General features: G+C 49.9%; 1 protein-coding gene across 1 annotated transcript in view; it reads left to right on the forward strand.

Annotated features, from left to right (window-relative positions):
* The window catches only part of CACNA1I (calcium voltage-gated channel subunit alpha1 I), a 682,041-nt gene that overhangs the window by 318,773 nt on the left and 337,928 nt on the right, over positions 1-25,340 (forward strand). Inside the window, exon 12 of the mRNA XM_053689431.1 lies at positions 3,441-3,596. Within this exon, the coding sequence (XP_053545406.1) occupies positions 3,441-3,596 (156 nt within the window). The remainder of the gene's footprint in view (positions 1-3,440; positions 3,597-25,340) is intronic.

A 25,340-nucleotide genomic window follows, 5' to 3' on the forward strand; every position in this document is an offset into this window, starting at 1 on the left:
TGGCCTGACGGACTACCCTAGATGACGTCCCTCGAATTCCGATTGGCTGATAGGATTCTATCAGCCAATCGGAATTAAGGTAGGAAAATTCTGATTGGCTGATGGAATCAGCCAATCAGATTCAAGTTCAATCCGATTGGCTGATTGGATCAGCCAATCAGATTGAGCTTGCATTCTATTGGCTGTTCCGATCAGCCAATAGAATCCGAGCTCAATCTGATTGGCTGATCCAATCAGCCAATCGGATTGAACTTGAATCTGATTGGCTGATTCCATCAGCCAATCAGAATTTTCCTACCTTAATTCTATTTGGCTGATAGAATCCTATCAGCCAATCGGAATTCGAGGGACGCCATCTTGGATGACGTCCCTTAAAGGAGCCTTCATTCGTCGGTAGTCCGTCAGGCCAGCAGGATGTTCCGCGTCGGAGGTCTGCAAGATGGATCCTGAAGAAAGAAGATTGAAGACCCCGCTTGGAAGATGACATCGCCCGGATGGAAGACGTCTTCAGCGCCGCTTGGAGGATCACTTCATCGGATGAAAGATTTCTTCAGCGCCCCTTGGAGGATCACTTCTGCCGCTTCGGATCTCCTCTTCAGTTCCATCGGTGGCTCGGTTGAGTGAAGACGACTCAAGGTAGGAAGATCTTCAGGGGGGTAGTGTTAGGTTTTTTTAAGGGGGGTTTGGGTTAGATTAGGGGTATGTGGGTGGTGAGTTTTAATGTTGGGGGGGGGTTGTATTTTTCTTTTACAGGCAAAAGAGCAGTTTTCTTTGGGGCATGCCCCCCAAAAGGCCCTTTTGAGGGCTGGTAAGGTAAAAGAGCTTTGAACTTTTTTAATTTAGAATAGGGTAAAGCATTTTTTTATTTTGGGGGTCTTTGTTATTTTATTAGGGGGCTTAGAGTAGGTGTAATTAGTTTAAAATTGTTGTAATATTTTTCTAATGTTTGTAAATATTTTTTTATTTTTTGTAACTTAGTTCTTTTTTATTTTTTGTACTTTAGTTAGTTTATTTAATTGTATTTATTTGTAGGTATTGTATTTAATTAATTTATTGATAGTGTAGTGTTAGGTTTAATTATAGATAATTGTAGGTATTTTATTTAATTAATTTATTGATAGTGTAGTGTTAGGTTTAATTGTAAGTTAGGTTAGGATTTATTTTACAGGTAATTTTGTAATTATTTTAACTAGGTAGCTATTAAATAGTTATTATCTATTTAATAGCTATTGTACCTGGTTAAAATAAATACAAAGTTGCCTGTAAAATAAATATTAATCCTAAAATAGCTACAATATAATTATAATTTATATTGTAGCTATATTAGGGTTTATTTTACAGGTAAGTATTTAGCTTTAAATAGAAATAAGTTATTTAATAAGAGTTAATTTATTTAGTTAGATTTAAATTATATTTAATTTAGGGGGTTGTTAGTGTTAAGGTTAGATTAGGGGTTAATACTTGAAGTTAGGTGTCGGCGATGTTAGGGAGGGCAGATTAGGGGTTAATACATTTAAAAGAATACAGCACCTGTGAATAAAGACGCGTGTTTCTATTGCTCCTCCTATGTTATGCCTTTAAAGCACCAATCGACTCAGTAACTATCGGGGTTCAAGTCTGAAGTAACTGGTCTTTATACACCGGGGACTGTATAACTGCATCCATTTCTTGCATTAACGCTGCACTTATTGGATTACAAATACCTGCAAGTCTTAAACGGACTGTTTTTGGTCTATTTCCCCTGGTGCACCAGATAATAACTTTTTGGCCAGTACTTTATAACACTGCTTTGTGTGGGATCCACTGTATGAATGTGAACGTGTGTATTGTGCATTTGGTTAATAAATATTTATATTGTTTTTGACATACAAGCTTTTTGTAGTGCTTTTATTCAATTTTACAGTCGTGCTGGATTTACCTAGACTTTTGGGAATTTCTTATTGTGAAATCCCCACTTCCTTTTCTATGTTGTTTCATATGTATCTTTCTAGGAAGCACCTGTTCTCTAGTGAATTACTTATTAGTGTGCAACTCTCACTTTTTGTGTCTCTTTTGTCTAATACATTTATTATAGTAGCGGTGAGGTCCGGTCGGCAGATTAGGGGTTAATAATTGTAGGTAGGTGGAGGCGACGTTGTGGGGGGCAGATTATGGGTTAATAAATATAATATAGGGTCGGCGGTGTTAGGGGCAGCAGATTAGGGGTACATAGGGATAACGTAGGTGGCGGCGATGTGCGGTCGGCAGATTAGGGGTTAAAAAAAATGATTAGAGTGGTGGCGATGTGGGGGGGGCCTCGGTTTAGGGGTACATAGGTAGTTTATGCGTGTTAATGTACTTTAGAGCACAGTAGTTAAGAGCTTTATGAACCGGCGTTAGCCCAGAAAGATCTTAACTCCTGGCTTTTTTCTGCGGCTGGAGTTTTGTCGTTAGATTTCTAACGCTCACTTCAGCCACGACTCTAAATACCGGCATTAGAAAGATCCCATTGAAAAGATAGGATACGCAAATGGCGTAGGGGGATCTGCGGTATGGAAAAGTTGCGGCTGGAAAGTGAGCGTTAGACCCTTTCCTGACTGACTCTAAATACCAGCGGGCGGTAAAAACCAGCGTTAGGAGCCTCTAACTCTAAATCTAGGCGATACTCTTTTTAAACAAATAATCTGTTTAATATGTTTCAAACTGCAACATTTTCTTTTATTTTTTTAATTCCGTGACCATCCTTCTGCGCAGGTATTTTTTTCACTATGTCATCGGAGTGGATACAGCGCCCGCACCCACCAAGCACAGTGAAAAGGCTTTAAGCATTCGCTTTCTCTCTCTCAAGCCAAAGCAAACACTGCGCTCTATGTAGACACAAGAGGTCATACTCTATTGGCTCCAATAAAACCATGAGAAAAGTAGCTGCAGCACTTTAACCCTAACTGCAATTACCAGGAACTCCAACAACTTAATTAACCCTAACTGTGACTTCCCAACCTTCACAACATGGTTTAACTCTACACACAACCACACCCCAAAAACAAATCCCCTGATAACATCACCCCACTTTACCAAGCCTTCACCACTAAAAGTACAAATGTACAGCCCCCTACCCTACTGATAAGCCTTGCAAGGCATAAGCCACCATAGGATGCTTGGGAGTGGACGGTTGATAGCTCCCACAGCTGGTAACACCAGTCCCTATGATTTTTATGATAAGTAATCACTTCTCTAATAAACAATATGAGACAACAAACGCTCTAGCATAAGACTTGTACATGTTTATTGTGTGATACATCCTCACAGTGTATCTAGGGTACCAGCTTGCCCTTTAGTTCAGGGTACGTATGGGTTTATAAGACACATCATTTTCTGTGTACGATAAGCTGGACAATGCACCTGGGGTGACCGTTTGAGACTGCGCGCCTCTCAGCTAACTCTCCTTTTGTTTTATGCAGATTCTAACACAAGAGGACTGGAACGTGGTGCTATACAACGGAATGGCCAGCACATCTCCTTGTGCCGCACTTTACTTTGTGGCCCTGATGACATTTGGAAACTATGTCCTTTTTAACCTTCTGGTCGCCATCTTGGTTGAAGGGTTTCAAGCGGAGGTAAGCTCAGGTCACCTCTTTTACATGATAACTATTTGAACCCATATAACTGTTGCTGCTCTCTCTATTACAACCATAGGGTTAATCATTTAGATACTTTGCAAGCTTCTCTGGAAGCTAATGGGTTAATCAGTAAGACTCTAAAGGTAAGAAATGTGGAGTGACCAGGAGTGTATTATTTTTTGTGCTATCAAATATGGGAAATCTGCTGCCCCCTGACATGACCCCCCATTCCCGAAAATTTTTCATGTTTTTCTCATATACTTCTAAACACTGGAGGCCAGAGACATACACAGGGGTCATGCACCCCCACTAGACAACCAGTGAACTAACAAGTTAATAGAACTAATCAATAAGGGCCCAATTATCTAACAATCACCAGATGTAATGTGACACTGACACTGGCAGGGACGGCCCCCAGGGAATAAAAAGAGGCCGTCCTTGTGAGTTGTCTCCCATAGAAAGTAATGAGCTCTCTGGAAAGGGAAATTTTGCTTAAGAGAGTGGAGTTAGCAGGGGCGCACTTTATAAATTAAATCCTGAATCCAGTATCAATCAGCTCTATATTTTTATGCATGTGTTTTTCTATTTGGGTAATAAGTATTTCTCACATTTTTATACAAACTCACCGCCTTCCAGATCAGTGAGATATACAGAGTAAAAAGGTTTAGGGAATACGCCAGACCTGGCAGAGAAGTTTCTGCTACACCTTTCAAACGCCCCAGTTAGCTAAAAACAGCAACTATGTCACCTGTTAAAAGTAAGGGTGGGGAAGTAATAGGTTTAGAGAGGGTATCATGCCGTAGAGCTACTCCTCAAAATGTGCTGCCCCTCCTAAATCCATGATAATATTTGGCTGGTTTAAAGTGATACTGGTTTCTCTTTTCACAAACGTACCTTTGCTGTGTTACAATTATATGGCATTTTTCATTTAATTTCCTACAACATTGTAATTCTTAAAGGATAGATCGCATCAGAGTATGTTGCTTAGCCACACTAACAAGATGGTGTAAAAGTCTAGTTTTTTGCTTGCAGCCTTCATCTGTGATCGACTAAGCTGTAACAGACATTTTTAACTAAATTCATGTACATGATATACTCCTTCGTTTAGTTTATATATTTTTTTCCTGATTTTAGGTAATAAATAAATTTATATAATTATGAATTGTAAATACTATTTCAGGATTTAATTTAATAAAATATTCATATTTATATATAAGTACCTTTTATATTTAAAATATTAGAGTAGATCATTCTTAACTATTCATATGATTTTATTAAATATGTGTGTGCTTTTTACTTGTTTTAATATTTTGTTTACATTTTGAAATATCAGAAGTAAAGGGCATTTTAGTACTTTACACTTAGGACATGCTGTTGAAATTTTAGTCACATTTAACAAACTGAAAGCTATTGAAGAACTTAAAGGGACATTGTACACTAGATTTTTCTTTGCATAAATGTTTTGTAGATGATCAATTTATATAGCCCATCTGGGGGTGTTTTTGTAAAAATCTATAGTTTTACTTGTTTTTTTTATAACATTGTGTTGATTTTCGGACGCCTAACCAAGCCCCAGAGTTTCAGATATAGACACAAAAAAGTTATAAGGGCTCAAAAATATGAGGTCTCAGGTGCATGTGATTTTAAACATCTTTCCAATTTACTTCTATTATCTAATTTATTGTGTTCTCTTTGTATCATGTGTGCATATATATAGGTATAGATATATATTTTACCAAACAAACATCAGATATCTAAAGAAATATGTATTTAAGAATAAATATAACATATTGTGCTATTGGAATGTGACATATATAAATGCTGTCGGCATTTAGCGAGTTCAAGCAGACATGATTTGCTACAGCGAATCATGTCCGCTCAACTATAGATAAATCTACCCCTATGTATTCAAAATTACATTTTTTCGCGTGGTCTCCTTTGTTGACAAAGAGCATCTTGCATTGATAACTTATATTTTATAGCAAATACAGACCAGATTACTGGCTTTTCTGCGTTTATAAAATCAAATTTGCTTCTAGTTTTGTGTAAATATCAATGCAATAAGTGCTTTGCGTATTGTGAGACAAACCTGAATTCTTAACATGCTTATGGAATACTATGACACATGGGAGAGAACTTTATACACGTCACTTTCTAATTTACTCCTATTATCAATTTGTCTTTGTTCTATTGTTATCTTTATTTGAAAAAGCAAGAATGTAAGCTTAGGAGCCGGCCCATTTTTGGTTCAGCACCCAGGGTAGCACTTGCTGATTGGTGGCAAATGCTTGAGTATTAATATCGCTAGAAGTAAGCTCTTTGCGCACGTCGTATTGCAGTTATGAGTTGAAAGTAAATGGTTTTGCTCGTGCACTTACCCGACGAGCGCAAAAAGCCGAACTTACAATATAACGTGCAAATTCACGTATTCCCACATAGAAGTCAATTGAGCAAAAACATAAAAAAAAAATAACATCCCACTCTCACGCAAACCTGATCCCATAGCCTCATGTGCACTAACCTGATATGAAAATATAAATATTTCACATCCCAATATTCTTCATATAACAGAATATCTTCTATTTACTCATAAATACATATTTCTACATATTTTTTTTACATGATTATATATGGCACAAATACATGATTATATATTGCACAAATACATGATTATATATTGGTATAGATATATATACAGATATATACATATATATATATATATATATATATATATATATATATAGGAATACATAGAGCACATTCTGCTATGTGCAGAACATTGGAATGAAATATTTACAGTAAATGCATAATTAAAACCTTTATTAAATATGAATATTGCATAATTATGCTTTAATATGTTTACCTCTACTTAAAGGGACACTGAACCCAAATTTTTTTCTTTTGTGATTCAGATAGAGTATGTAATTTTAAGCAACTTTCTAATTTACTCCTATTGTCAAGTTGTCTTCGTTCTCTTGCTATCTTTATTTGAAAAAGAAGACTTCTAAGCTTTTTTTTTTTAGGTTCAGACTCTGGACAACACTTTTTAATGTATCCACCAATCAGTAAGGACAACCCAGGTTGTTCACCAAAAATAGGCCGGCATCTAAATTTACATTCTTGCATTTCAAATAAAGATACCAAGAGAATGAAGAAAATGGGATAATAGGAGTAAATTAGAAAGTTGCTTAAAATATCATGCTCTATCTGAACTATCTGAATAACGAAATAAAAAAATTGGGTTCAGTGTCCCTTTAACTGCAAAGGGCTCCATTGCACTTCTATATAGGTCTATATATGTATACATATGTATTTATATGTGTATATATATATATATATATATAAATATATATATATATATATATATATATATATATATATATATATATATATATATGTGTGTGTGTACATATGTATTTATGTGTTTTTTATGTATATATGTCTGTAAATAGATATATATAATTACATATGTACCTCATATGTTTGATCCCTAGTAACATTTTTGTGCAATATATTTTTTTTAATAATGTTTATTATAGACTTGGGCTTGATCGAAAAATTTGTTTTGTTTCGATTCGGATCGATTCGAATTTCGGTTCGGATCGATTCGAATTCGGAAAAAAACGAATGAATTTGTTTAGGATTCGTTTCGGATTCATTCGGATTCGAATAAATTTGGCTGGATTCGGTTCGGTTTGATTCGGAAATTCGAAATTTTGGTATGTGTTAGGTGGGATGTGCTGTGTATTAGACTAGTATTATGTACTGTTGTATATTAGGTGTAACCCATAGCAGAGTGATATAACCTAATATACTGTACAATACTAGTGTAATCCATGGCCATCCGAATGTACCGAATAAATCCGAACTAATTCGGATTTATTCGGTAGATTTGGTACTACCGTAATTCGGAAATTCGAATCGGTCCAAATCTCGAATTTAACAAATTTGTCCGAATTTGGATTCGGAATGAATCGAAATGCACATGTCTAGTTTATTAGATTATTAGATTATTATAAGTGTAACTGTACTATGTAATGTATTTTTTATGTGTTTTGTCAACATTTATTGAGGACGCAGTAATCATTCTAGCGTAAATCACGATTGTGTTCAAGCAATTTTGTTTACTTTCAACTTGTAATACCAGCAGTAAACCAGACGAGTGCATAAATTTTAGCGTTCCACTCATAACCTGGTCCATTGTACGCTAGAAGCGTAGGGTCATACAGGAATTCTGGGAGAACGGTGTCTCTCAAACTCACTGTCAGACATAAAAAAAAAGGACAGACGCCTATGTCAGCACGGCAGGTATTATTTGGCGCTCAGCCTAATGCTTCATTTAATGTTTTAGTTGCGTGTTCAGGTTCCAGTGATTAAAGATAAAGTAAATGACACAGCTGCATGAATTTCTTATGCATATATTAATGCCCATAAAATGATTTCATGTTTATATCGCCGGCAATTTCAAGCCTCTAATTCCAATTAGTTAGTACCATCTGTGGTGTGTGGGGAAAGTCCCCTCTCCCATGAGAGCAATTTCCTAATCATTGTTCTTAAATTGAAGTGAAGAATCCTCTGTTCTTTCAAGGGGTTTCTTGTCCTGCAGTACTCCTGAACCTTCCCCTCCTCCCGAACGTTCCCCTGCTCCTGACCCTTCCCCTGCTCCTGAACCTTCACCTGCTCCTGACCCTTCCCCAGCTCCTGACCCTTCCCCTGCTCCTGACCCTTCCACTGCTCCTGACCCTTCCCCGGCTCCTGACCCTTCCCCTGCTCCTGATCCCTCCCCTGTTCATGACCCTTCCCCTGCTCATGACCCTTCCCCTGCTCCTGAACCTTCACCTACTCATGACACTTCCCCTGCTCCTGACCTTTCCCCTGCTCCTGACCCTTCCTCTGCTCCTGAGCCTTCACCTGCTCCTGACCCTTCCACTGCTCCTGACCCTTCCCCTGCTCCTGACCCTTCCCCTGCTCATGACCGTTCCCCTGCTCATGACCCTTCCCCTGCTCATGACCCTTCCCCTGCTCTTACCTTCACCTGCTCATGACCCTTCCCCTGCTCCTGAACCTTCCCCTGCTCCTGACCATTCCCCTGCTCCTGAGCCTTCACCTGCTCATAATCCTTCCCCTGCTCCTGACCCTTCCCCTGCTCCTTACCCTTCCCCTGCTCCTAAATCCTTCCCCTGCTCCTGACCCTTCCTCTGCTCCTGAGCCTTCACCTGCTCCTGACCCTTCCACTGCTCCTGACCCTTCCCCTGCTCCTGACACTTACCCGGCTCCTGACCCTTCCCCTGCTCCTGACCCTTCCCCTGTTCATGACCCTTCCCCTGCTCATGACCCTTCCCCTGCTCCTGAACCTTCACCTGCTCATGACCCTTCCCCTGCTCCTGACCCTTCCCCTGCTCCTGACCCTTCCCTTCTCATGAGCCTTCACCTGCTCCTGACCTTTCCACTGCTCCTGACCCTTCCCCTGCTCCTGACCCTTCCCCTGCTCCTGACCCTTCCCCTATTCATGACCCTTCCCCTGCTCCTGAACCTTCACCTGCTCCTGAGCCTTCACCTGCTCCTGATACTTCCCCGGCTCCTGACCCTTCCCCGGCTCCTGACCCTTCCCCTGCTCCTGACCCTTCCCCTATTCATGACCCTTCCCCTGCTCCTGAACCTTCACCTGCTCCTGAGCCTTCACCTGCTCCTGACCCTTCCCCTGATCATGACCCTTCCCCTGCTAATGACCCTTCCCCTGCTCCTGACCCTTCCCCTGCTCCTGAAACTTCACCTGCTCATGTCCCTTCCCCTGCTCCTGAACCTTCCCCTGCTCCTGACCATTCGCCTGCTCCTGAGCCTTCACTTGCTCCTGAACCTACCCCTGCTCATGATCCTTCCCCTGCTCCTGACCCTTCCCCTGCTCCTAACCCTTCAACTGCTCCTGAACCTCCCCCTGCTCCTGACCCTTCCCCTGCTCCTGACCCTTCCCCTGCTCCTGACCCTTCCTCTGCTCCTGACCCTTACCCTGCTTCTAAACCCTTCTCCTGCTCCTGACCCTTCCCCTGCTTCTGACACTTCCACTGCTCCTAAACCCTTCCCCTGCTACTGACCCTTCCCCTGCTCCTGACCATTTCCCTGCTCCTGACCCTTCCTCTGCTCCTGAACCTTCACCTGCTCCTGACCTTTCCCCTGCTCCTGAACCTTCCCCTGCTCCCGAACGTTCCCCTGCTCCTGACCCTTCCCCTGCTCCTGACCCTTCACCTGCTCCTGACCCTTCCCCTGCTCATGACCCTTCCCCTGCTCCTGAACCTTCCCTTGCTCCTGACCCTTCACCTGCTCCTGACCCTTCACCTTCTCCTCATAATTCACCTGCTCCTGAACCTTCACCTGCTCCTGAGCCTTCACCTGCTCCTGACTCTTCATCTGCTCCTGACCCTTCACCTGCTCCTGCCCCTTCACCTGCTCCTGACCCTTCACCTGATCATGAAACTTAACCTGATCCTGCCCCTTCACTTGCTCCTGAGCCTTCTCCTGCTCCTGACTCTTCACCTGCTCCTGACCCTTCACCTGCTCATGACCCTTCCCCTGCTCCTGAACCTTCACCTGCTCATGACCCTTCCCCTGCTCCTGAACCTTCACCTGCTCCTGAGCCTTCACCTACTCATGACACTTCCCCTGCTCCTGACCTTTCCCCTGCTCCTGACCCTTCCTCTGCTCCTGTGGTGTGTGGGGAAAGTCCCCTCTCCCATGAGAGCAATTTCCTAATCATTGTTCTTAAATTGAAGTGAAGAATCCTCTGTTCTTTCAAAGGGTTTCTTGTCCTGCAGTACTCCTGAACCTTCCCCTCCTCCCGAACGTTCCCCTGCTCCTGACCCTTCCCCTGCTCCTGAACCTTCACCTGCTCCTGACCCTTCCCCAGCTCCTGACCCTTCCCCTGCTCCTGACCCTTCCACTGCTCCTGACCCTTCCCCGGCTCCTGACCCTTCCCCTGCTCCTGATCCCTCCCCTGTTCATGACCCTTCCCCTGCTCATGACCCTTCCCCTGCTCCTGAACCTTCACCTACTCATGACACTTCCCCTGCTCCTGACCTTTCCCCTGCTCCTGACCCTTCCTCTGCTCCTGAGCCTTCACCTGCTCCTGACCCTTCCACTGCTCCTGACCCTTCCCCTGCTCCTGACCCTTCCCCTGCTCATGACCGTTCCCCTGCTCATGACCCTTCCCCTGCTCATGACCCTTCCCCTGCTCTTACCTTCACCTGCTCATGACCCTTCCCCTGCTCCTGAACCTTCCCCTGCTCCTGACCATTCCCCTGCTCCTGAGCCTTCACCTGCTCATAATCCTTCCCCTGCTCCTGACCCTTCCCCTGCTCCTTACCCTTCCCCTGCTCCTAAATCCTTCCCCTGCTCCTGACCCTTCCTCTGCTCCTGAGCCTTCACCTGCTCCTGACCCTTCCACTGCTCCTGACCCTTCCCCTGCTCCTGACACTTACCCGGCTCCTGACCCTTCCCCTGCAATTTCCTAATCATTGTTCTTAAATTGAAGTGAAGAATCCTCTGTTCTTTCAAAGGGTTTCTTGTCCTGCAGTACTCCTGAACCTTCCCCTCCTCCCGAACGTTCCCCTGCTCCTGACCCTTCCCCTGCTCCTGAACCTTCACCTGCTCCTGACCCTTCCCCAGCTCCTGACCCTTCCCCTGCTCCTGACCCTTCCACTGCTCCTGACCCTTCCCCGGCTCCTGACCCTTCCCCTGCTCCTGATCCCTCCCCTGTTCATGACCCTTCCCCTGCTCATGACCCTTCCCCTGCTCCTGAACCTTCACCTACTCATGACACTTCCCCTGCTCCTGACCTTTCCCCTGCTCCTGACCCTTCCTCTGCTCCTGAGCCTTCACCTGCTCCTGACCCTTCCACTGCTCCTGACCCTTCCCCTGCTCCTGACCCTTCCCCTGCTCATGACCGTTCCCCTGCTCATGACCCTTCCCCTGCTCATGACCCTTCCCCTGCTCATGACCCTTCCCCTGCTCTTACCTTCACCTGCTCATGACCCTTCCCCTGCTCCTGAACCTTCCCCTGCTCCTGACCATTCCCCTGCTCCTGAGCCTTCACCTGCTCATAATCCTTCCCCTGCTCCTGACCCTTCCCCTGCTCCTTACCCTTCCCCTGCTCCTAAATCCTTCCCCTGCTCCTGACCCTTCCTCTGCTCCTGAGCCTTCACCTGCTCCTGACCCTTCCACTGCTCCTGACCCTTCCCCTGCTCCTGACACTTACCCGGCTCCTGACCCTTCCCCTGCTCCTGACCCTTCCCCTGTTCATGACCCTTCCCCTGCTCATGACCCTTCCCCTGCTCCTGAACCTTCACCTGCTCATGACCCTTCCCCTGCTCCTGACCCTTCCCCTGCTCCTGACCCTTCCCTTCTCCTGAGCCTTCACCTGCTCCTGACCTTTCCACTGCTCCTGACCCTTCCCCTGCTCCTGACCCTTCCCCTGCTCCTGACCCTTCCCCTATTCATGACCCTTCCCCTGCTCCTGAACCTTCACCTGCTCCTGAGCCTTCACCTGCTCCTGATACTTCCCCGGCTCCTGACCCTTCCCCGGCTCCTGACCCTTCCCCTGCTCCTGACCCTTCCCCTATTCATGACCCTTCCCCTGCTCCTGAACCTTCACCTGCTCCTGAGCCTTCACCTGCTCCTGACCCTTCCCCTGATCATGACCCTTCCCCTGCTAATGACCCTTCCCCTGCTCCTGAAACTTCACCTGCTCATGTCCCTTCCCCTGCTCCTGAACCTTCCCCTGCTCCTGACCATTCGCCTGCTCCTGAGCCTTCACTTGCTCCTGAACCTACCCCTGCTCATGATCCTTCCCCTGCTCATGATCCTTCCCCTGCTCCTGACCCTTCCCCTGCTCCTAACCCTTCAACTGCTCCTGAACCTCCCCCTGCTCCTGACCCTTCCCCTGCTCCTGACCCTTCCCCTGCTCCTGACCCTTCCTCTGCTCCTGACCCTTACCCTGCTTCTAAACCCTTCTCCTGCTCCTGACCCTTCCCCTGCTTCTGACACTTCCACTGCTCCTAAACCCTTCCCCTGCTACTGACCCTTCCCCTGCTCCTGACCATTTCCCTGCTCCTGACCCTTCCTCTGCTCCTGAACCTTCACCTGCTCCTGACCTTTCCCCTGCTCCTGAACCTTCCCCTGCTCCCGAACGTTCCCCTGCTCCTGACCCTTCCCCTGCTCCTGACCCTTCACCTGCTCCTGACCCTTCCCCTGCTCATGACCCTTCCCCTGCTCCTGAACCTTCCCTTGCTCCTGACCCTTCACCTGCTCCTGACCCTTCACCTTCTCCTCATAATTCACCTGCTCCTGACCCTTCCCCTGCTCCTGAACCTTCACCTGCTCCTGAGCCTTCACCTGCTCCTGACTCTTCATCTGCTCCTGACCCTTCACCTGCTCCTGCCCCTTCACCTGCTCCTGACCCTTCACCTGATCATGAAACTTAACCTGATCCTGCCCCTTCACTTGCTCCTGAGCCTTCTCCTGCTCCTGACTCTTCACCTGCTCCTGACCCTTCACCTGCTCATGACCCTTCCCCTGCTCCTGAACCTTCACCTGCTCATGACCCTTCCCCTGCTCCTGAACCTTCACCTGCTCCTGAGCCTTCACTTGCTCCTGACCCTTTACATCCTCCTGACCCTTCACTTGCTCCTGACCCATCCCCGCCCATGACCCTTCCCCTGCTCCTGAGCCTTCACATACTCCTGACACTTCACCTGTTCCTGACCATTCATCTGCTCCTGACCCTTCACCTGCTCCTGAGCCTTCACTTGCTCCTGACCCTTTACCTCCTCCTGACCCTTCACTTGCTCCTGACCCTTCCCCTGCCCATTACCCTTCCCCTGCTCCTGACCCTTCCCCTGCTCCTGACCCTCCCCCTGCTCATGACCCTTCAACTACTCCTAACCCCTTCCCCTGCTCCTGAGCCTTTCCCTGCTCCTGACCCTTCCCCTGCTCCTGACCCTTCTCCTGCTCATGACCCTTCCCCTGCTCCTGAACCTTCACCTGCTCCTGAGCCTTCACTTGCTCCTGACCCTTTACCTCCTCCTGACCCTTCACTTGCTCCTGACCCATCCCCGCCCATGACCCTTCCCCTGCTCCTGAGCCTTCACATGCTCCTGACACTTCACCTGTTCCTGACCATTCATCTGCTCCTGACCCTTCACCTGCTCCTGAGCCTTCACTTGCTCCTGACCCTTCCCCTGCTCCTGAACCTTCACCTGCTCATGACCCTTCCCCTGCTCCTGAACCTTCACCTGCTCCTGAGCCTTCACTTGCTCCTGACCCTTTACCTCCTCCTGACCCTTCACTTGCTCCTGACCCATCCCCGCCCATGACCCTTCCCCTGCTCCTGAGCCTTCACATGCTCCTGACACTTCACCTGTTCCTGACCATTCATCTGCTCCCGACCCTTCACCTGCTCCTGAGCCTTCACTTGCTCCTGACCCTTCCCCTGCCCATTACCCTTCCCCTGCTCCTGACCCTTCCCTTGCTCATGACCCTTCCACTACTCCTAACCCCTTCCCCTGCTCCTGAGCCTTTCCCTGCTCCTGACCCTTCCTCTGCTCCTGACCCTTCCCCTGCTCATGACCCTTCCCCTGCTCCTGAACCTTCACCTGCTCCTAAGCCTTCACCTGCTCCTGAACCTTCCCCTGCTCATGACCCTTCCCCTGCTCCTGAACCTTCCCCTGCTCCTGACCCTTCCCCTGCTCCTGACCCTTCACCTGCTCCTGACCCTTCACCTTCTCCTCATATTTCAGCTGCTCCTGCCCATTCACATGCTCCTGACCCTTCACCTGATCATGACACTTAACCTGATCCTGCCCCTTCACTTGCTCCTGAGCCTTCACCTGCTCCTGACTCTTCACCTGTTCCTGACTCTTCACCTGCTCCTGACCCTTCACCTGCTCCTGACCCTTCACATGCTCCTGAGTCTTCAACTGCTCCCGAGCCTTCACATGCTCCTGAGCCTTAACCTGATACTGACCCTTCACCTGCTCCTTACCCTTCATCTGCTCCTGACTCTTCACCTGCTCATGAGCCTTCACCTGATTCTGAGCACTCACCTTCTCCTGACCCTTCACCTGCTGCTGACCCTTCATTGCTTCTGACCCTTCACCTAAGCCCATATTGCTCCTGAACCTTCACCTGCTCCTTCATTGCTCCTGAGCCTTCACCTGCTCCTGACCCTTCACCTGCTCCTGACTCTTCTCTTGCTCCGGATCCTTCACCTGCTCCTGACTCTTCATCTGCTCCTGACTCTTCACCTGCTCCTGACCCTTCACCTTCTCATGACCCTTCACCTGCTCCTGAGCCTTCACCTGCTCCTGAGCCTTAACTTGATACTGACCCTTCAACTGCTCCTGACCCTTCATCTGCTCCTGACTCTTCACCTGCTCATGAGCCTTCACCTTATTCTGAGACTTCACCTGCTCCTGAGCCTTCACCAGCTCCTGAGCCTTCACCTGCTGCTGACCCTTCATTGCTTCTGACACTTCTCCTGAGCCCTTATTGTTCCTTAACCTTCTCCTGCTCCTTCATTGCTCCTGAGCCTTCACCTGCTCCTGACCCTTCACCTGGTCCTAAACCTTCACCTGCTCCTTACTCTTCACCTGCTCCTGACCCTTCACCTGCTCCTGACTCTTCACATGCTCCTGACTCTTCACCTGCTCCTGACTCCTCACCTGCTCCTGACTCTTCACCTGCTCCTGACCCTTCACCTGCTCATAACCCTTCACCTGCTCCTGAGTCTACACCTGCTCCTGAGTCTTCACATGCTCCTGACCCTTCATCTGCTGCTGACCCTTCATTGCTTCTGACCCTTCTCCTGAGCCCTTATTGCTCCTGAACCTTCACCTGCTCCTTCATTGCTCCTGAGCCTTCACCTGCTCCTGACCCTTCACATGATCCTAAACCTTCACCTACTCCTGACTCTTCACCTGCTCCTGACCCTTCACCTGCTCCTGACTCTTCACCTGCTCCTGACTCTTTACCTGCTCCTGACTCTTTACATGCTCCTGAGCCTTCACCTGCTCCTGAGCCTTCACCTGCTCCTGACTCTTCACCTGCTCCTGACTCTTCACCTGCTCCTGAGCCTTCACCTGCTCCTGAGCCTTCACCTGCTCCTGAGCTTTAACCTGATACTGGCCCTTCACCTGCTCCTTCATTGCTCCTGAGCCTTCACCTGCTCCTGAGCCTTCACCTTCTCCTGAGCCTTCACATGCTCCTGACCCTTCACCTGCTGCTGACCCTTCATTGCTTCTGACACTTCTCTTGAGCCCTTATTGCTCCTGAACCTTCACCTGCTCCTTCATTGCTCCTGAGCCTTCACCTGCTCCTGACCCTTCACCTGATCCTAAACCTTCACCTGTTCCTGATTCTTCACCTTCTCCTGACTCTTCACCTGCTCCTGACTCTTCACCTGCTCCTGACTCCTCCCCTGCTCCTGATTCTTCACCTGCTCCTGACCCTTCACCTGTTCATGGCCCTTCACCTGCTCCTGAGTCTACACCTGCTCCTGAGCCTTCACATGTTCATGACCCTTCACCTGCTCCTGAGTCTACACCTGCTCCTGAGCCTTCACATGCTCCTGACCCTTCACCTGATCGTAAACCTTCAACTGCTCCTGACTCTTCACCTGCTCCTGACCCTTCACCTGCTCCTGACCCTTCACCTGCTCCTGACTCTTCACCTTCTCCTGACTCTTCACCTGCTCCTGATTCTTCACCTGCTCCTCACCCTTCACCTGCTCCTGAGCCTTAACCTGATACTGACCCTTCACCTGCTCCTGACCTTTCATCTGCTCCTGACTCTTCACCTGCCCCTGAGCCTTCACCTGCTTCTGAACCTTCACCTGCTCCTGAGCCTTCACCTGCTCTTGAGCCTCCACCTGCTCCTTACTCTTCACCTGCTCCTGACCCTTCACCTGCTCCTGAGCCTTCACATGCTCCTGAAACTTCACCTGTTCCTGAGCCTTCACATGCTCCTGACCCTTCATCTGCTGCTGACCCTTCATTGCTTCTGACCCTTCTCCTGAGCCCTTATTGCTCCTGAACCTTCACCTGCTCCTTCATTGCTCCTAAGCCTTCACCTGCTCCTGACCCTTCACCTGATCCTAAACCTTCACCTGCTCCCTACTCTTCACCTGCTCCTGACCCTTCACCTGCTCCTGACTCTTCACCTGCTCCTGACTCTTCACCTGCTCCTGAGCCTTCACCTGCTCCTGAGCCTTCATCTGCTCCTGACTCTTCACCTGCTCCCGACTCTTCACCTGCTCCTGACTCTTCACCTGCTCCTGACTCTTCACCTGCTCCTGAGCCTTCACCTGCTCCTGAGCCTTAACCTGATACTGGCCCTTCACCTGCTCCTTCATTGCTCCTGAGCCTTCACCTGCTCCTGACCCTTCACCTGATCCTAAACCTTCACTTGCTCCTGACTTTTCACCTGCTCCTGACCCTTCACCTGCTCCTGACTTTTCACCTGCTCCCGACTCTTCACCTGCTCCTGACTCTTCACCTGATCCTAAACCTTCACCTGCTCCTGACTCTTCACCTGCTCCTGACCCTTCACCTGCTCCTTACTGTTCACCTGCTCCTGACTCTTCACCTGATCCTAAACATTCACCTGCTCCTGACTCTTCACCTGCTCCTGACCCTTCACCTACTCCTGACCCTTCACATGCTCCTGAGTCTACACCTGCTCCTGAGCCTTCACATGCTCCTGACCCTTCATCTGCTGCTGACCCTTCATTGCTTCTGACCCTTCTCCTGAGCCCTTATTGCTCCTGAACCTTCACCTGCTCCTTCATTGCTCCTGAGCCTTAACCTGCTCCTGACCCTTCACCTGATCCTAAACCTTCACCTGCTCCTGACTTTTCACCTGCTCCTGAGTCTGACCCTTCACCTGCTCCTGACTCTTCACCTGCTCCTGACTCTTCACCTGCTCCTGAGCCTTCACCTGCTCCTGACTCTTCACCTGCTCCTGACTCTTCACCTGCTCCTGAGCCTTCACCTGCACCTGAGCCTTAACCTGATACTGGCCCTTCATCTGCTCCTGACTCTTTACCTTCTCCTCATATTTCAGCTGCTCCTGCCCCTTCACCTGCTCCTGACCCTTCACCTGATCATGACACTTAACCTGATCCTGCCCCTTCACTTGCTCCTGAGCCTTCACCTGCTCCTGACTCTTCACCTGTTCCTGACTCTTCACCTGCTCCAGACCCTTCACCTGCTCCTGACCCTTCACCTGCTCCTGAACCTTCACATGCTCCTGAGTCTTCACCTGCTCCCGAGCCTTCCCCTGCTCCTGAGCCTTCACATGCTCCTGACACTTCACCTGTTCCTGACCATTCATCTGCTCCTGACCCTTCACCTGCTCCTGAGCCTTCACTTGCTCCTGACCCTTTACCTCCTCCTGACCCTTCACTTGCTCCTGATCCTTCCCCTGCCCATTACCCTTCCCCTGCTCCTGACCCTTCCCCTGCTCCTGACCCTTCCCCTGCTCATGACCCTTCCACTACTCCTAACCCCTTCCCCTGCTCCTGAGCCTTTCCCTGCTCCTGACCCTTCCTCTGCTCCTGACCCTTCCCCTGCTCATGACCCTTCCCCTGCTCCTGAACCTTCACCTGCTCCTAAGCCTTCACCTGCTCCTGAACCTTCCCCTGCTCATGACCCTTCCCCTGCTCCTGAACCTTCCCCTGCTCCTGACCCTTCCCCTGCTCCTGACCCTTCACCTGCTCCTGACCCTTCACCTTCTCCTCATATTTCAGCTGCTCCTGCCCATTCACCTGCTCCTGACCCTTCACCTGATCATGACACTTAACCTGATCCTGCCCCTTCACTTGCTCCTGAGCCTTCACCTGCTCCTGACTCTTCACCTGTTCCTGACTCTTCACCTGCTCCTGACTCTTCACCTGCTCCTGACTCTTCACCTGCTCCTGAACCTTCACATGCTCCTGAGTCTTCAACTGCTCCCGAGCCTTCACATGCTCCTGAGCCTTAACCTGATACTGACCCTTCACCTGCTCCTGACCCTTCATCTGCTCCTGACTCTTCACCTGCTCATGAGCCTTCACCTGATTCTGAGCCCTCACCTTCTCCTGACCCTTCACCTGCTGCTGACCCTTCATTGCTTCTGTCCCTTCACCTAAGCCCATATTGCTCCTGAACCTTCACCTGCTCCTTCATTGCTCCTGAGCCTTCACCTGCTCCTGACCCTTCACCTGCTCCTGACTCTTCTCTTGCTCCGGATCCTTCACCTGCTCCTGACTCTTCATCTGCTCCTGACTCTTCACCTGCTCCTGACCCTTCACCTTCTCATGACCCTTCACCTGCTCCTGAGCCTTCACCTGCTCCTGAGCCTTAACTTGATACTGACCCTTCAACTGCTCCTGACCCTTCATCTGCTCCTGACTCTTCACCTGCTCATGAGCCTTCACCTTATTCTGAGACTTCACCTGCTCCTGAGCCTTCACCAGCTCCTGAGCCTTCACCTGCTGCTGACCCTTCATTGCTTCTGACACTTCTCCTGAGCCCTTATTGTTCCTTAACCTTCTCCTGCTCCTTCATTGCTCCTGAGCCTTCACCTGCTCCTGACCCTTCACCTGGTCCTAAAACCTTCACCTGCTCCTTACTCTTCACCTGCTCCTGACCCTTCACCTGCTCCTGACTCTTCACATGCTCCTGACTCTTCACCTGCTCCTGACTCCTCACCTGCTCCTGACTCTTCACCTGCTCCTGACTCTTCACCTGCTCCTGACCCTTCACCTGCTCATAACCCTTCACCTGCTCCTGAGTCTACACCTGCTCCTGAGTCTTCACATGCTCCTGACCCTTCATCTGCTGCTGACCCTTCATTGCTTCTGACCCTTCTCCTGAGCCCTTATTGCTCCTGAACCTTCACCTGCTCCTTCATTGCTCCTGAGCCTTCACCTGCTCCTGACCCTTCACATGATCCTAAACCTTCACCTACTCCTGACTCTTCACCTGCTCCTGACCCTTCACCTGCTCCTGACTCTTCACCTGCTCCTGACTCTTTACATGCTCCTGAGCCTTCACCTGCTCCTGAGCCTTCACCTGCTCCTGACTCTTCACCTGCTCCTGACTCTTCACCTGCTCCTGACTCTTCACCTGCTCCTGAGCCTTCACCTGCTCCTGAGCCTTCACCTGCTCCTGAGCTTTAACCTGATACTGGCCCTTCACCTGCTCCTTCATTGCTCCTGAGCCTTCACCTGCTCCTGAGCCTTCACCTTCTCCTGAGCCTTCACATGCTCCTGACCCTTCACCTGCTGCTGACCCTTCATTGCTTCTGACACTTCTCTTGAGCCCTTATTGCTCCTGAACCTTCACCTGCTCCTTCATTGCTCCTGAGCCTTCACCTGCTCCTGACCCTTCACCTGATCCTAAACCTTCACCTGTTCCTGATTCTTCACCTGCTCCTGACCCTTCACCTGCTCCTGACTCTTCACCTGCTCCTGACTCTTCACCTGCTCCTGACTCCTCACCTGCTCCTGATTCTTCACCTGCTCCTGACCCTTCACCTGTTCATGGCCCTTCACCTGCTCCTGAGTCTACACCTGCTCCTGAGCCTTCACATGTTCATGACCCTTTACCTGCTCCTGAGTCTACACCTGCTCCTGAGCCTTCACATGCTCCTGACCCTTCACCTGATCGTAAACCTTCAACTGCTCCTGACTCTTCACCTGCTCCTGACCCTTCACCTGCTCCTGACCCTTCACCTGCTCCTGACTCTTCACCTTCTCCTGACTCTTCACCTGCTCCTGATTCTTCACCTGCTCCTCACCCTTCACCTGCTCCTGAGCCTTAACCTGATACTGACCCTTCACCTGCTCCTGACCTTTCATCTGCTCCTGACTCTTCACCTGCCCCTGAGCCTTCACCTGCTTCTGAACCTTCACCTGCTCCTGAGCCTTCACCTGCTCTTGAGCCTCCACCTGCTCCTTACTCTTCACCTGCTCCTGACCCTTCACCTGCTCCTGAGCCTTCACATGCTCCTGAAACTTCACCTGTTCCTGAGCCTTCACATGCTCCTGACCCTTCATCTGCTGCTGACCCTTCATTGCTTCTGACCCTTCTCCTGAGCCCTTATTGCTCCTGAACCTTCACCTGCTCCTTCATTGCTCCTGAGCCTTCACCTGCTCCTGACCCTTCACCTGATCCTAAACCTTCACCTGCTCCCTACTCTTCACCTGCTCCTGACCCTTCACCTGCTCCTGACTCTTCACCTGCTCCTGACTCTTCACCTGCTCCTGAGCCTTCACCTGCTCCTGAGCCTTCACCTGCTCCTGACTCTTCACCTGCTCCCGACTCTTCACCTGCTCCTGACTCTTCACCTGCTCCTGACTCTTCACCTGCTCCTGAGCCTTCACCTGCTCCTGAGCCTTAACCTGATACTGGCCCTTCACCTGCTCCTTCATTGCTCCTGAGCCTTCACCTGCTCCTGACCCTTCACCTGATCCTAAACCTTCACTTGCTCCTGACTTTTCACCTGCTCCTGACCCTTCACCTGCTCCTGACTTTTCACCTGCTCCCGACTCTTCACCTGCTCCTGACTCTTCACCTGATCCTAAACCTTCACCTGCTCCTGACTCTTCACCTGCTCCTGACCCTTCACCTGCTCCTTACTGTTCACCTGATCCTAAACCTTCACCTGCTCCTGACTCTTCACCTGCTCCTGACCCTTCACCTACTCCTGACCCTTCACATGCTCCTGAGTCTACACCTGCTCCTGAGCCTTCACATGCTCCTGACCCTTCATCTGCTGCTGACCCTTCATTGCTTCTGACCCTTCTCCTGAGCCCTTATTGCTCCTGAACCTTCACCTGCTCCTTCATTGCTCCTGAGCCTTCACCTGCTCCTGACCCTTCACCTGATCCTAAACCTTCACCTGCTCCCTACTCTTCACCTGCTCCTGACCCTTCACCTGCTCCTGACTCTTCACCTGCTCCTGACTCTTCACCTGCTCCTGAGCCTTCACCTGCTCCTGAGCCTTCACCTGCTCCTGACTCTTCACCTGCTCCCGACTCTTCACCTGCTCCTGACTCTTCACCTGCTCCTGACTCTTCACCTGCTCCTGAGCCTTCACCTGCTCCTGAGCCTTAACCTGATACTGGCCCTTCACCTGCTCCTTCATTGCTCCTGAGCCTTCACCTGCTCCTGACCCTTCACCTGATCCTAAACCTTCACTTGCTCCTGACTTTTCACCTGCTCCTGACCCTTCACCTGCTCCTGACTTTTCACCTGCTCCCGACTCTTCACCTGCTCCTGACTCTTCACCTGATCCTAAACCTTCACCTGCTCCTGACTCTTCACCTGCTCCTGACCCTTCACCTGCTCCTTACTGTTCACCTGATCCTAAACCTTCACCTGCTCCTGACTCTTCACCTGCTCCTGTCCCTTCACCTACTCCTGACCCTTCACATGCTCCTGAGTCTACACCTGCTCCTGAGCCTTCACATGCTCCTGACCCTTCATCTGCTGCTGACCCTTCATTGCTTCTGACCCTTCTCCTGAGCCCTTATTGCTCCTGAACCTTCACCTGCTCCTTCATTGCTCCTGAGCCTTAACCTGCTCCTGACCCTTCACCTGATCCTAAACCTTCACCTGCTCCTGACTTTTCACCTGCTCCTGAGTCTGACCCTTCACCTGCTCCTGACTCTTCACCTGCTCCTGACTCTTCACCTGCTCCTGAGCCTTCACCTGCTCCTGACTCTTCACCTGCTCCTGACTCTTCACCTGCTCCTGAGCCTTCACCTGCACCTGAGCCTTAACCTGATACTGGCCCTTCATCTGCTCCTGACTCTTTACCTTCTCATATTTCAGCTGCTCCTGCCCCTTCACCTGCTCCTGCCCCTTCACCTGATCATGACACTTAACCTGATCCTGCCCCTTCACTTGCTCCTGAGCCTTCACCTGCTCCTGACTCTTCACCTGTTCCTGACTCTTCACCTGCTCCAGACCCTTCACCTGCTCCTGACCCTTCACCTGCTCCTGAACCTTCACATGCTCCTGAGTCTTCACCTGCTCCCGAGCCTTCACATGCTCCTGAGCCTTAACCTGATACTGACCCTTCACCTGCTCCTGACCCTTCATCTGCTCCTGACTCTTCACCTGCTCATGAGCCTTCACCTGATTCTGAGCCCTCACCTGCTCCTGACCCTTCACCTGCTGCTGACCCTTCATTGCTTCTGACCCTTCTCCTGAGCCCATATTGCTCCTGAACCTTCACCTGCTCCTTCATTGTTTCTGAGCCTTCACCTGCTCCTGACCCTTCATCTGATCCAAAACCTTCACCTGCTCCTGACTCTTCTCTTGCTCCGGATCCTTCACCTGCTCCTGACTCTTCACCTGCTCCTGACCCTTCACCTGCTCCTGAGCCTTAACCTGATACTGACCCTTCAACTGCTCCTGACCCTTCACCTGCTCCTGAGCCTTCACCTGCTCCTGAGCCTTCACCTGCTGCTGACCCTTCATTGCTTCTGACACTTCTCCTGAGCCCTTATTGCTCCTGAACCTTCTCCTGCTCCTTCATTGCTCCTGAGCCTTCACCTGCTCCTGACCCTTCACCTGATCCTAAACCTTCACCTGCTCCTGACTCTTCACCTGCTCCTGACTCTTCACATGCTCCTGACTCTTCACCTGCTCCTGACTCCTCACCTGCTCCTGACTCTTCACCTGCTCCTGCCCCCTCACCTGCTCATAACCCTTCACCTGCTCCTGAGTCTACACCTGCTCCTGAGTCTTCACATGCTCCTGACCCTTCATCTGCTGCTGACCCTTCATCTGCTGCTGACCCTTCATTGCTTCTGACCCTTCTCCTGAGCCCTTATTGCTCCTGAACCTTCACCTGCTCCTTCATTGCTCCTGAGCCTTCACCTGCTCCTGACCCTTCACCTGATCCTAAACCTTCACCTGCTCCTGATTCTTCACCTGCTCCTGACCCTTCACCTACTCCTGACTCTTCACCTGCTCCTGACTCCTCACCTGCTCCTGACTCTTCACCTGCTCCTGACCCTTCACCTGTTCATGACCCTTCACCTGCTCCTGAGTCTACACCTGCTCCTGAGCCTTCACATGCTCTTGACCCTTCATCTGCTGCTGACCCTTCATTGCTTCTGACCCTTCTCCTGAGCCCTTATTGCTCCTGAACCTTCACCTGCTCCTTCATTGCTCCTGAGCCTTCACCTGCTCCTGACCCTTCACCTGATCCTAAACCTTCACCTGCTCCATACTCTTCACCTGCTCCTGACCCTTCACCTGATCCTAAACCTTCACCTGCTCCATACTCTTCACCTGCTCCTGACCCTTCACCTGCTCCTGACTCTTCACCTGCTCCTGACTCTTCACCTGCTCCTGAGCCTTCACCTGCTCCTGAGCCTTCACCTGCTCCTGACTCTTCACCTGCTCCTGACTCTTCACCTGCTCCTGACTCTTCACCTGCTCCTGACTCTTCACCTGCTCCTGAGCCTTCACCTGCTACTGAGCCTTAACCTGATACTGGCCCTTCACCTTCTCCTTCATTGCTCCTGAGCCTTTACCTGCTCCTGACCCTTCACCTTATCCTAAACCTTCACCTGCTCCTGACTTTTCACCTACTCCTGACCCTTCACCTGCTCCTGACATTTCACCTGCTCTCGACTCTTCACCTGCTCCTGACTCTTCACCTGATCCTAAACCTTCACCTGCCTCTGACTCTTCACCTGCTCCTGACCCTTCACCTGCTCCTTACTCTTCACCTGCTCCTGACTCCTCACCTGCTCCTGACTCTTCACCTGCTCCTGACCCTTCACCTGCTCCTGACCCTTCACATGCTCCTGAGTCTACACCTGCTCCTGAGCCTTCACATGCTCCTGACCCTTCATCTGCTGCTGACCCTTCATTGCTTCTGACCCTTCTCCTGAGCCCTTATTGCTCCTGAACCTTCACCTGCTCCTTCATTGCTCCTGAGCCTTCACCTGCTCCTGAGCCTTCACCTGATCCTAAACCTTCATCTGCTCCTGACTCTTCACCTGCTCCTGACCCTTCACCTGCTCCTGACCCTTCACATGCTCCTGAGTCTACACCTGATCCTGAGCCTTCACATGCTCCTGACCCTTCATCTGCTGCTGACCCTTCATTGCTTCTGACCCTTCTCCTGAGCCCTTATTGCTCCTGACCCTTCACCTGCTCCTTCATTGCTCCTGAGCCTTCACCTGATCCTAAACCTTCACCTGCTCCTGACTTTTCACCTGCTCCTGAGTCTGACCCTTCACCTGCTCCTGACTCTTCACCTGCTCCTGACTCTTCACCTGCTCATGACCCTTCACCTGCTCCTGAGCCTTCATCTGCTCCTGACCCTTCACCTGCTCCTGACTCTTCACCTGCTCCTGACTCTTCACCTGCTCCTGAGCCTTCACCTGCACCTGAGCCTTAACCTGATACTGGCCCTTCACTTGCTCCTGACCCTTCATCTGCTCCTGACTCTTTACCTGCTCCTGAGCCTTCACCTGCTTCTGAACCTTCACCTGCTCCTGAGCCTTCACCTGCTCCTGAGCCTTAACCTGATACTGACCCTTAACCTGATACTGACCCTTCTCCTGCTTCTGAGCCTTCACCTGCTGCTGGCCCTTCACCTACTGCCGAGCCTTCACCTGCTCCCGAGCCTTCACCTGCTCCTCATCCTTAACATGATACTGACCCTTCACCTGCTCCTGACCCT

This window comes from Bombina bombina, chromosome 7 (genome assembly GCF_027579735.1).
Source record: "Bombina bombina isolate aBomBom1 chromosome 7, aBomBom1.pri, whole genome shotgun sequence".
Classification (NCBI taxonomy): domain Eukaryota; kingdom Metazoa; phylum Chordata; class Amphibia; order Anura; family Bombinatoridae; genus Bombina; species Bombina bombina.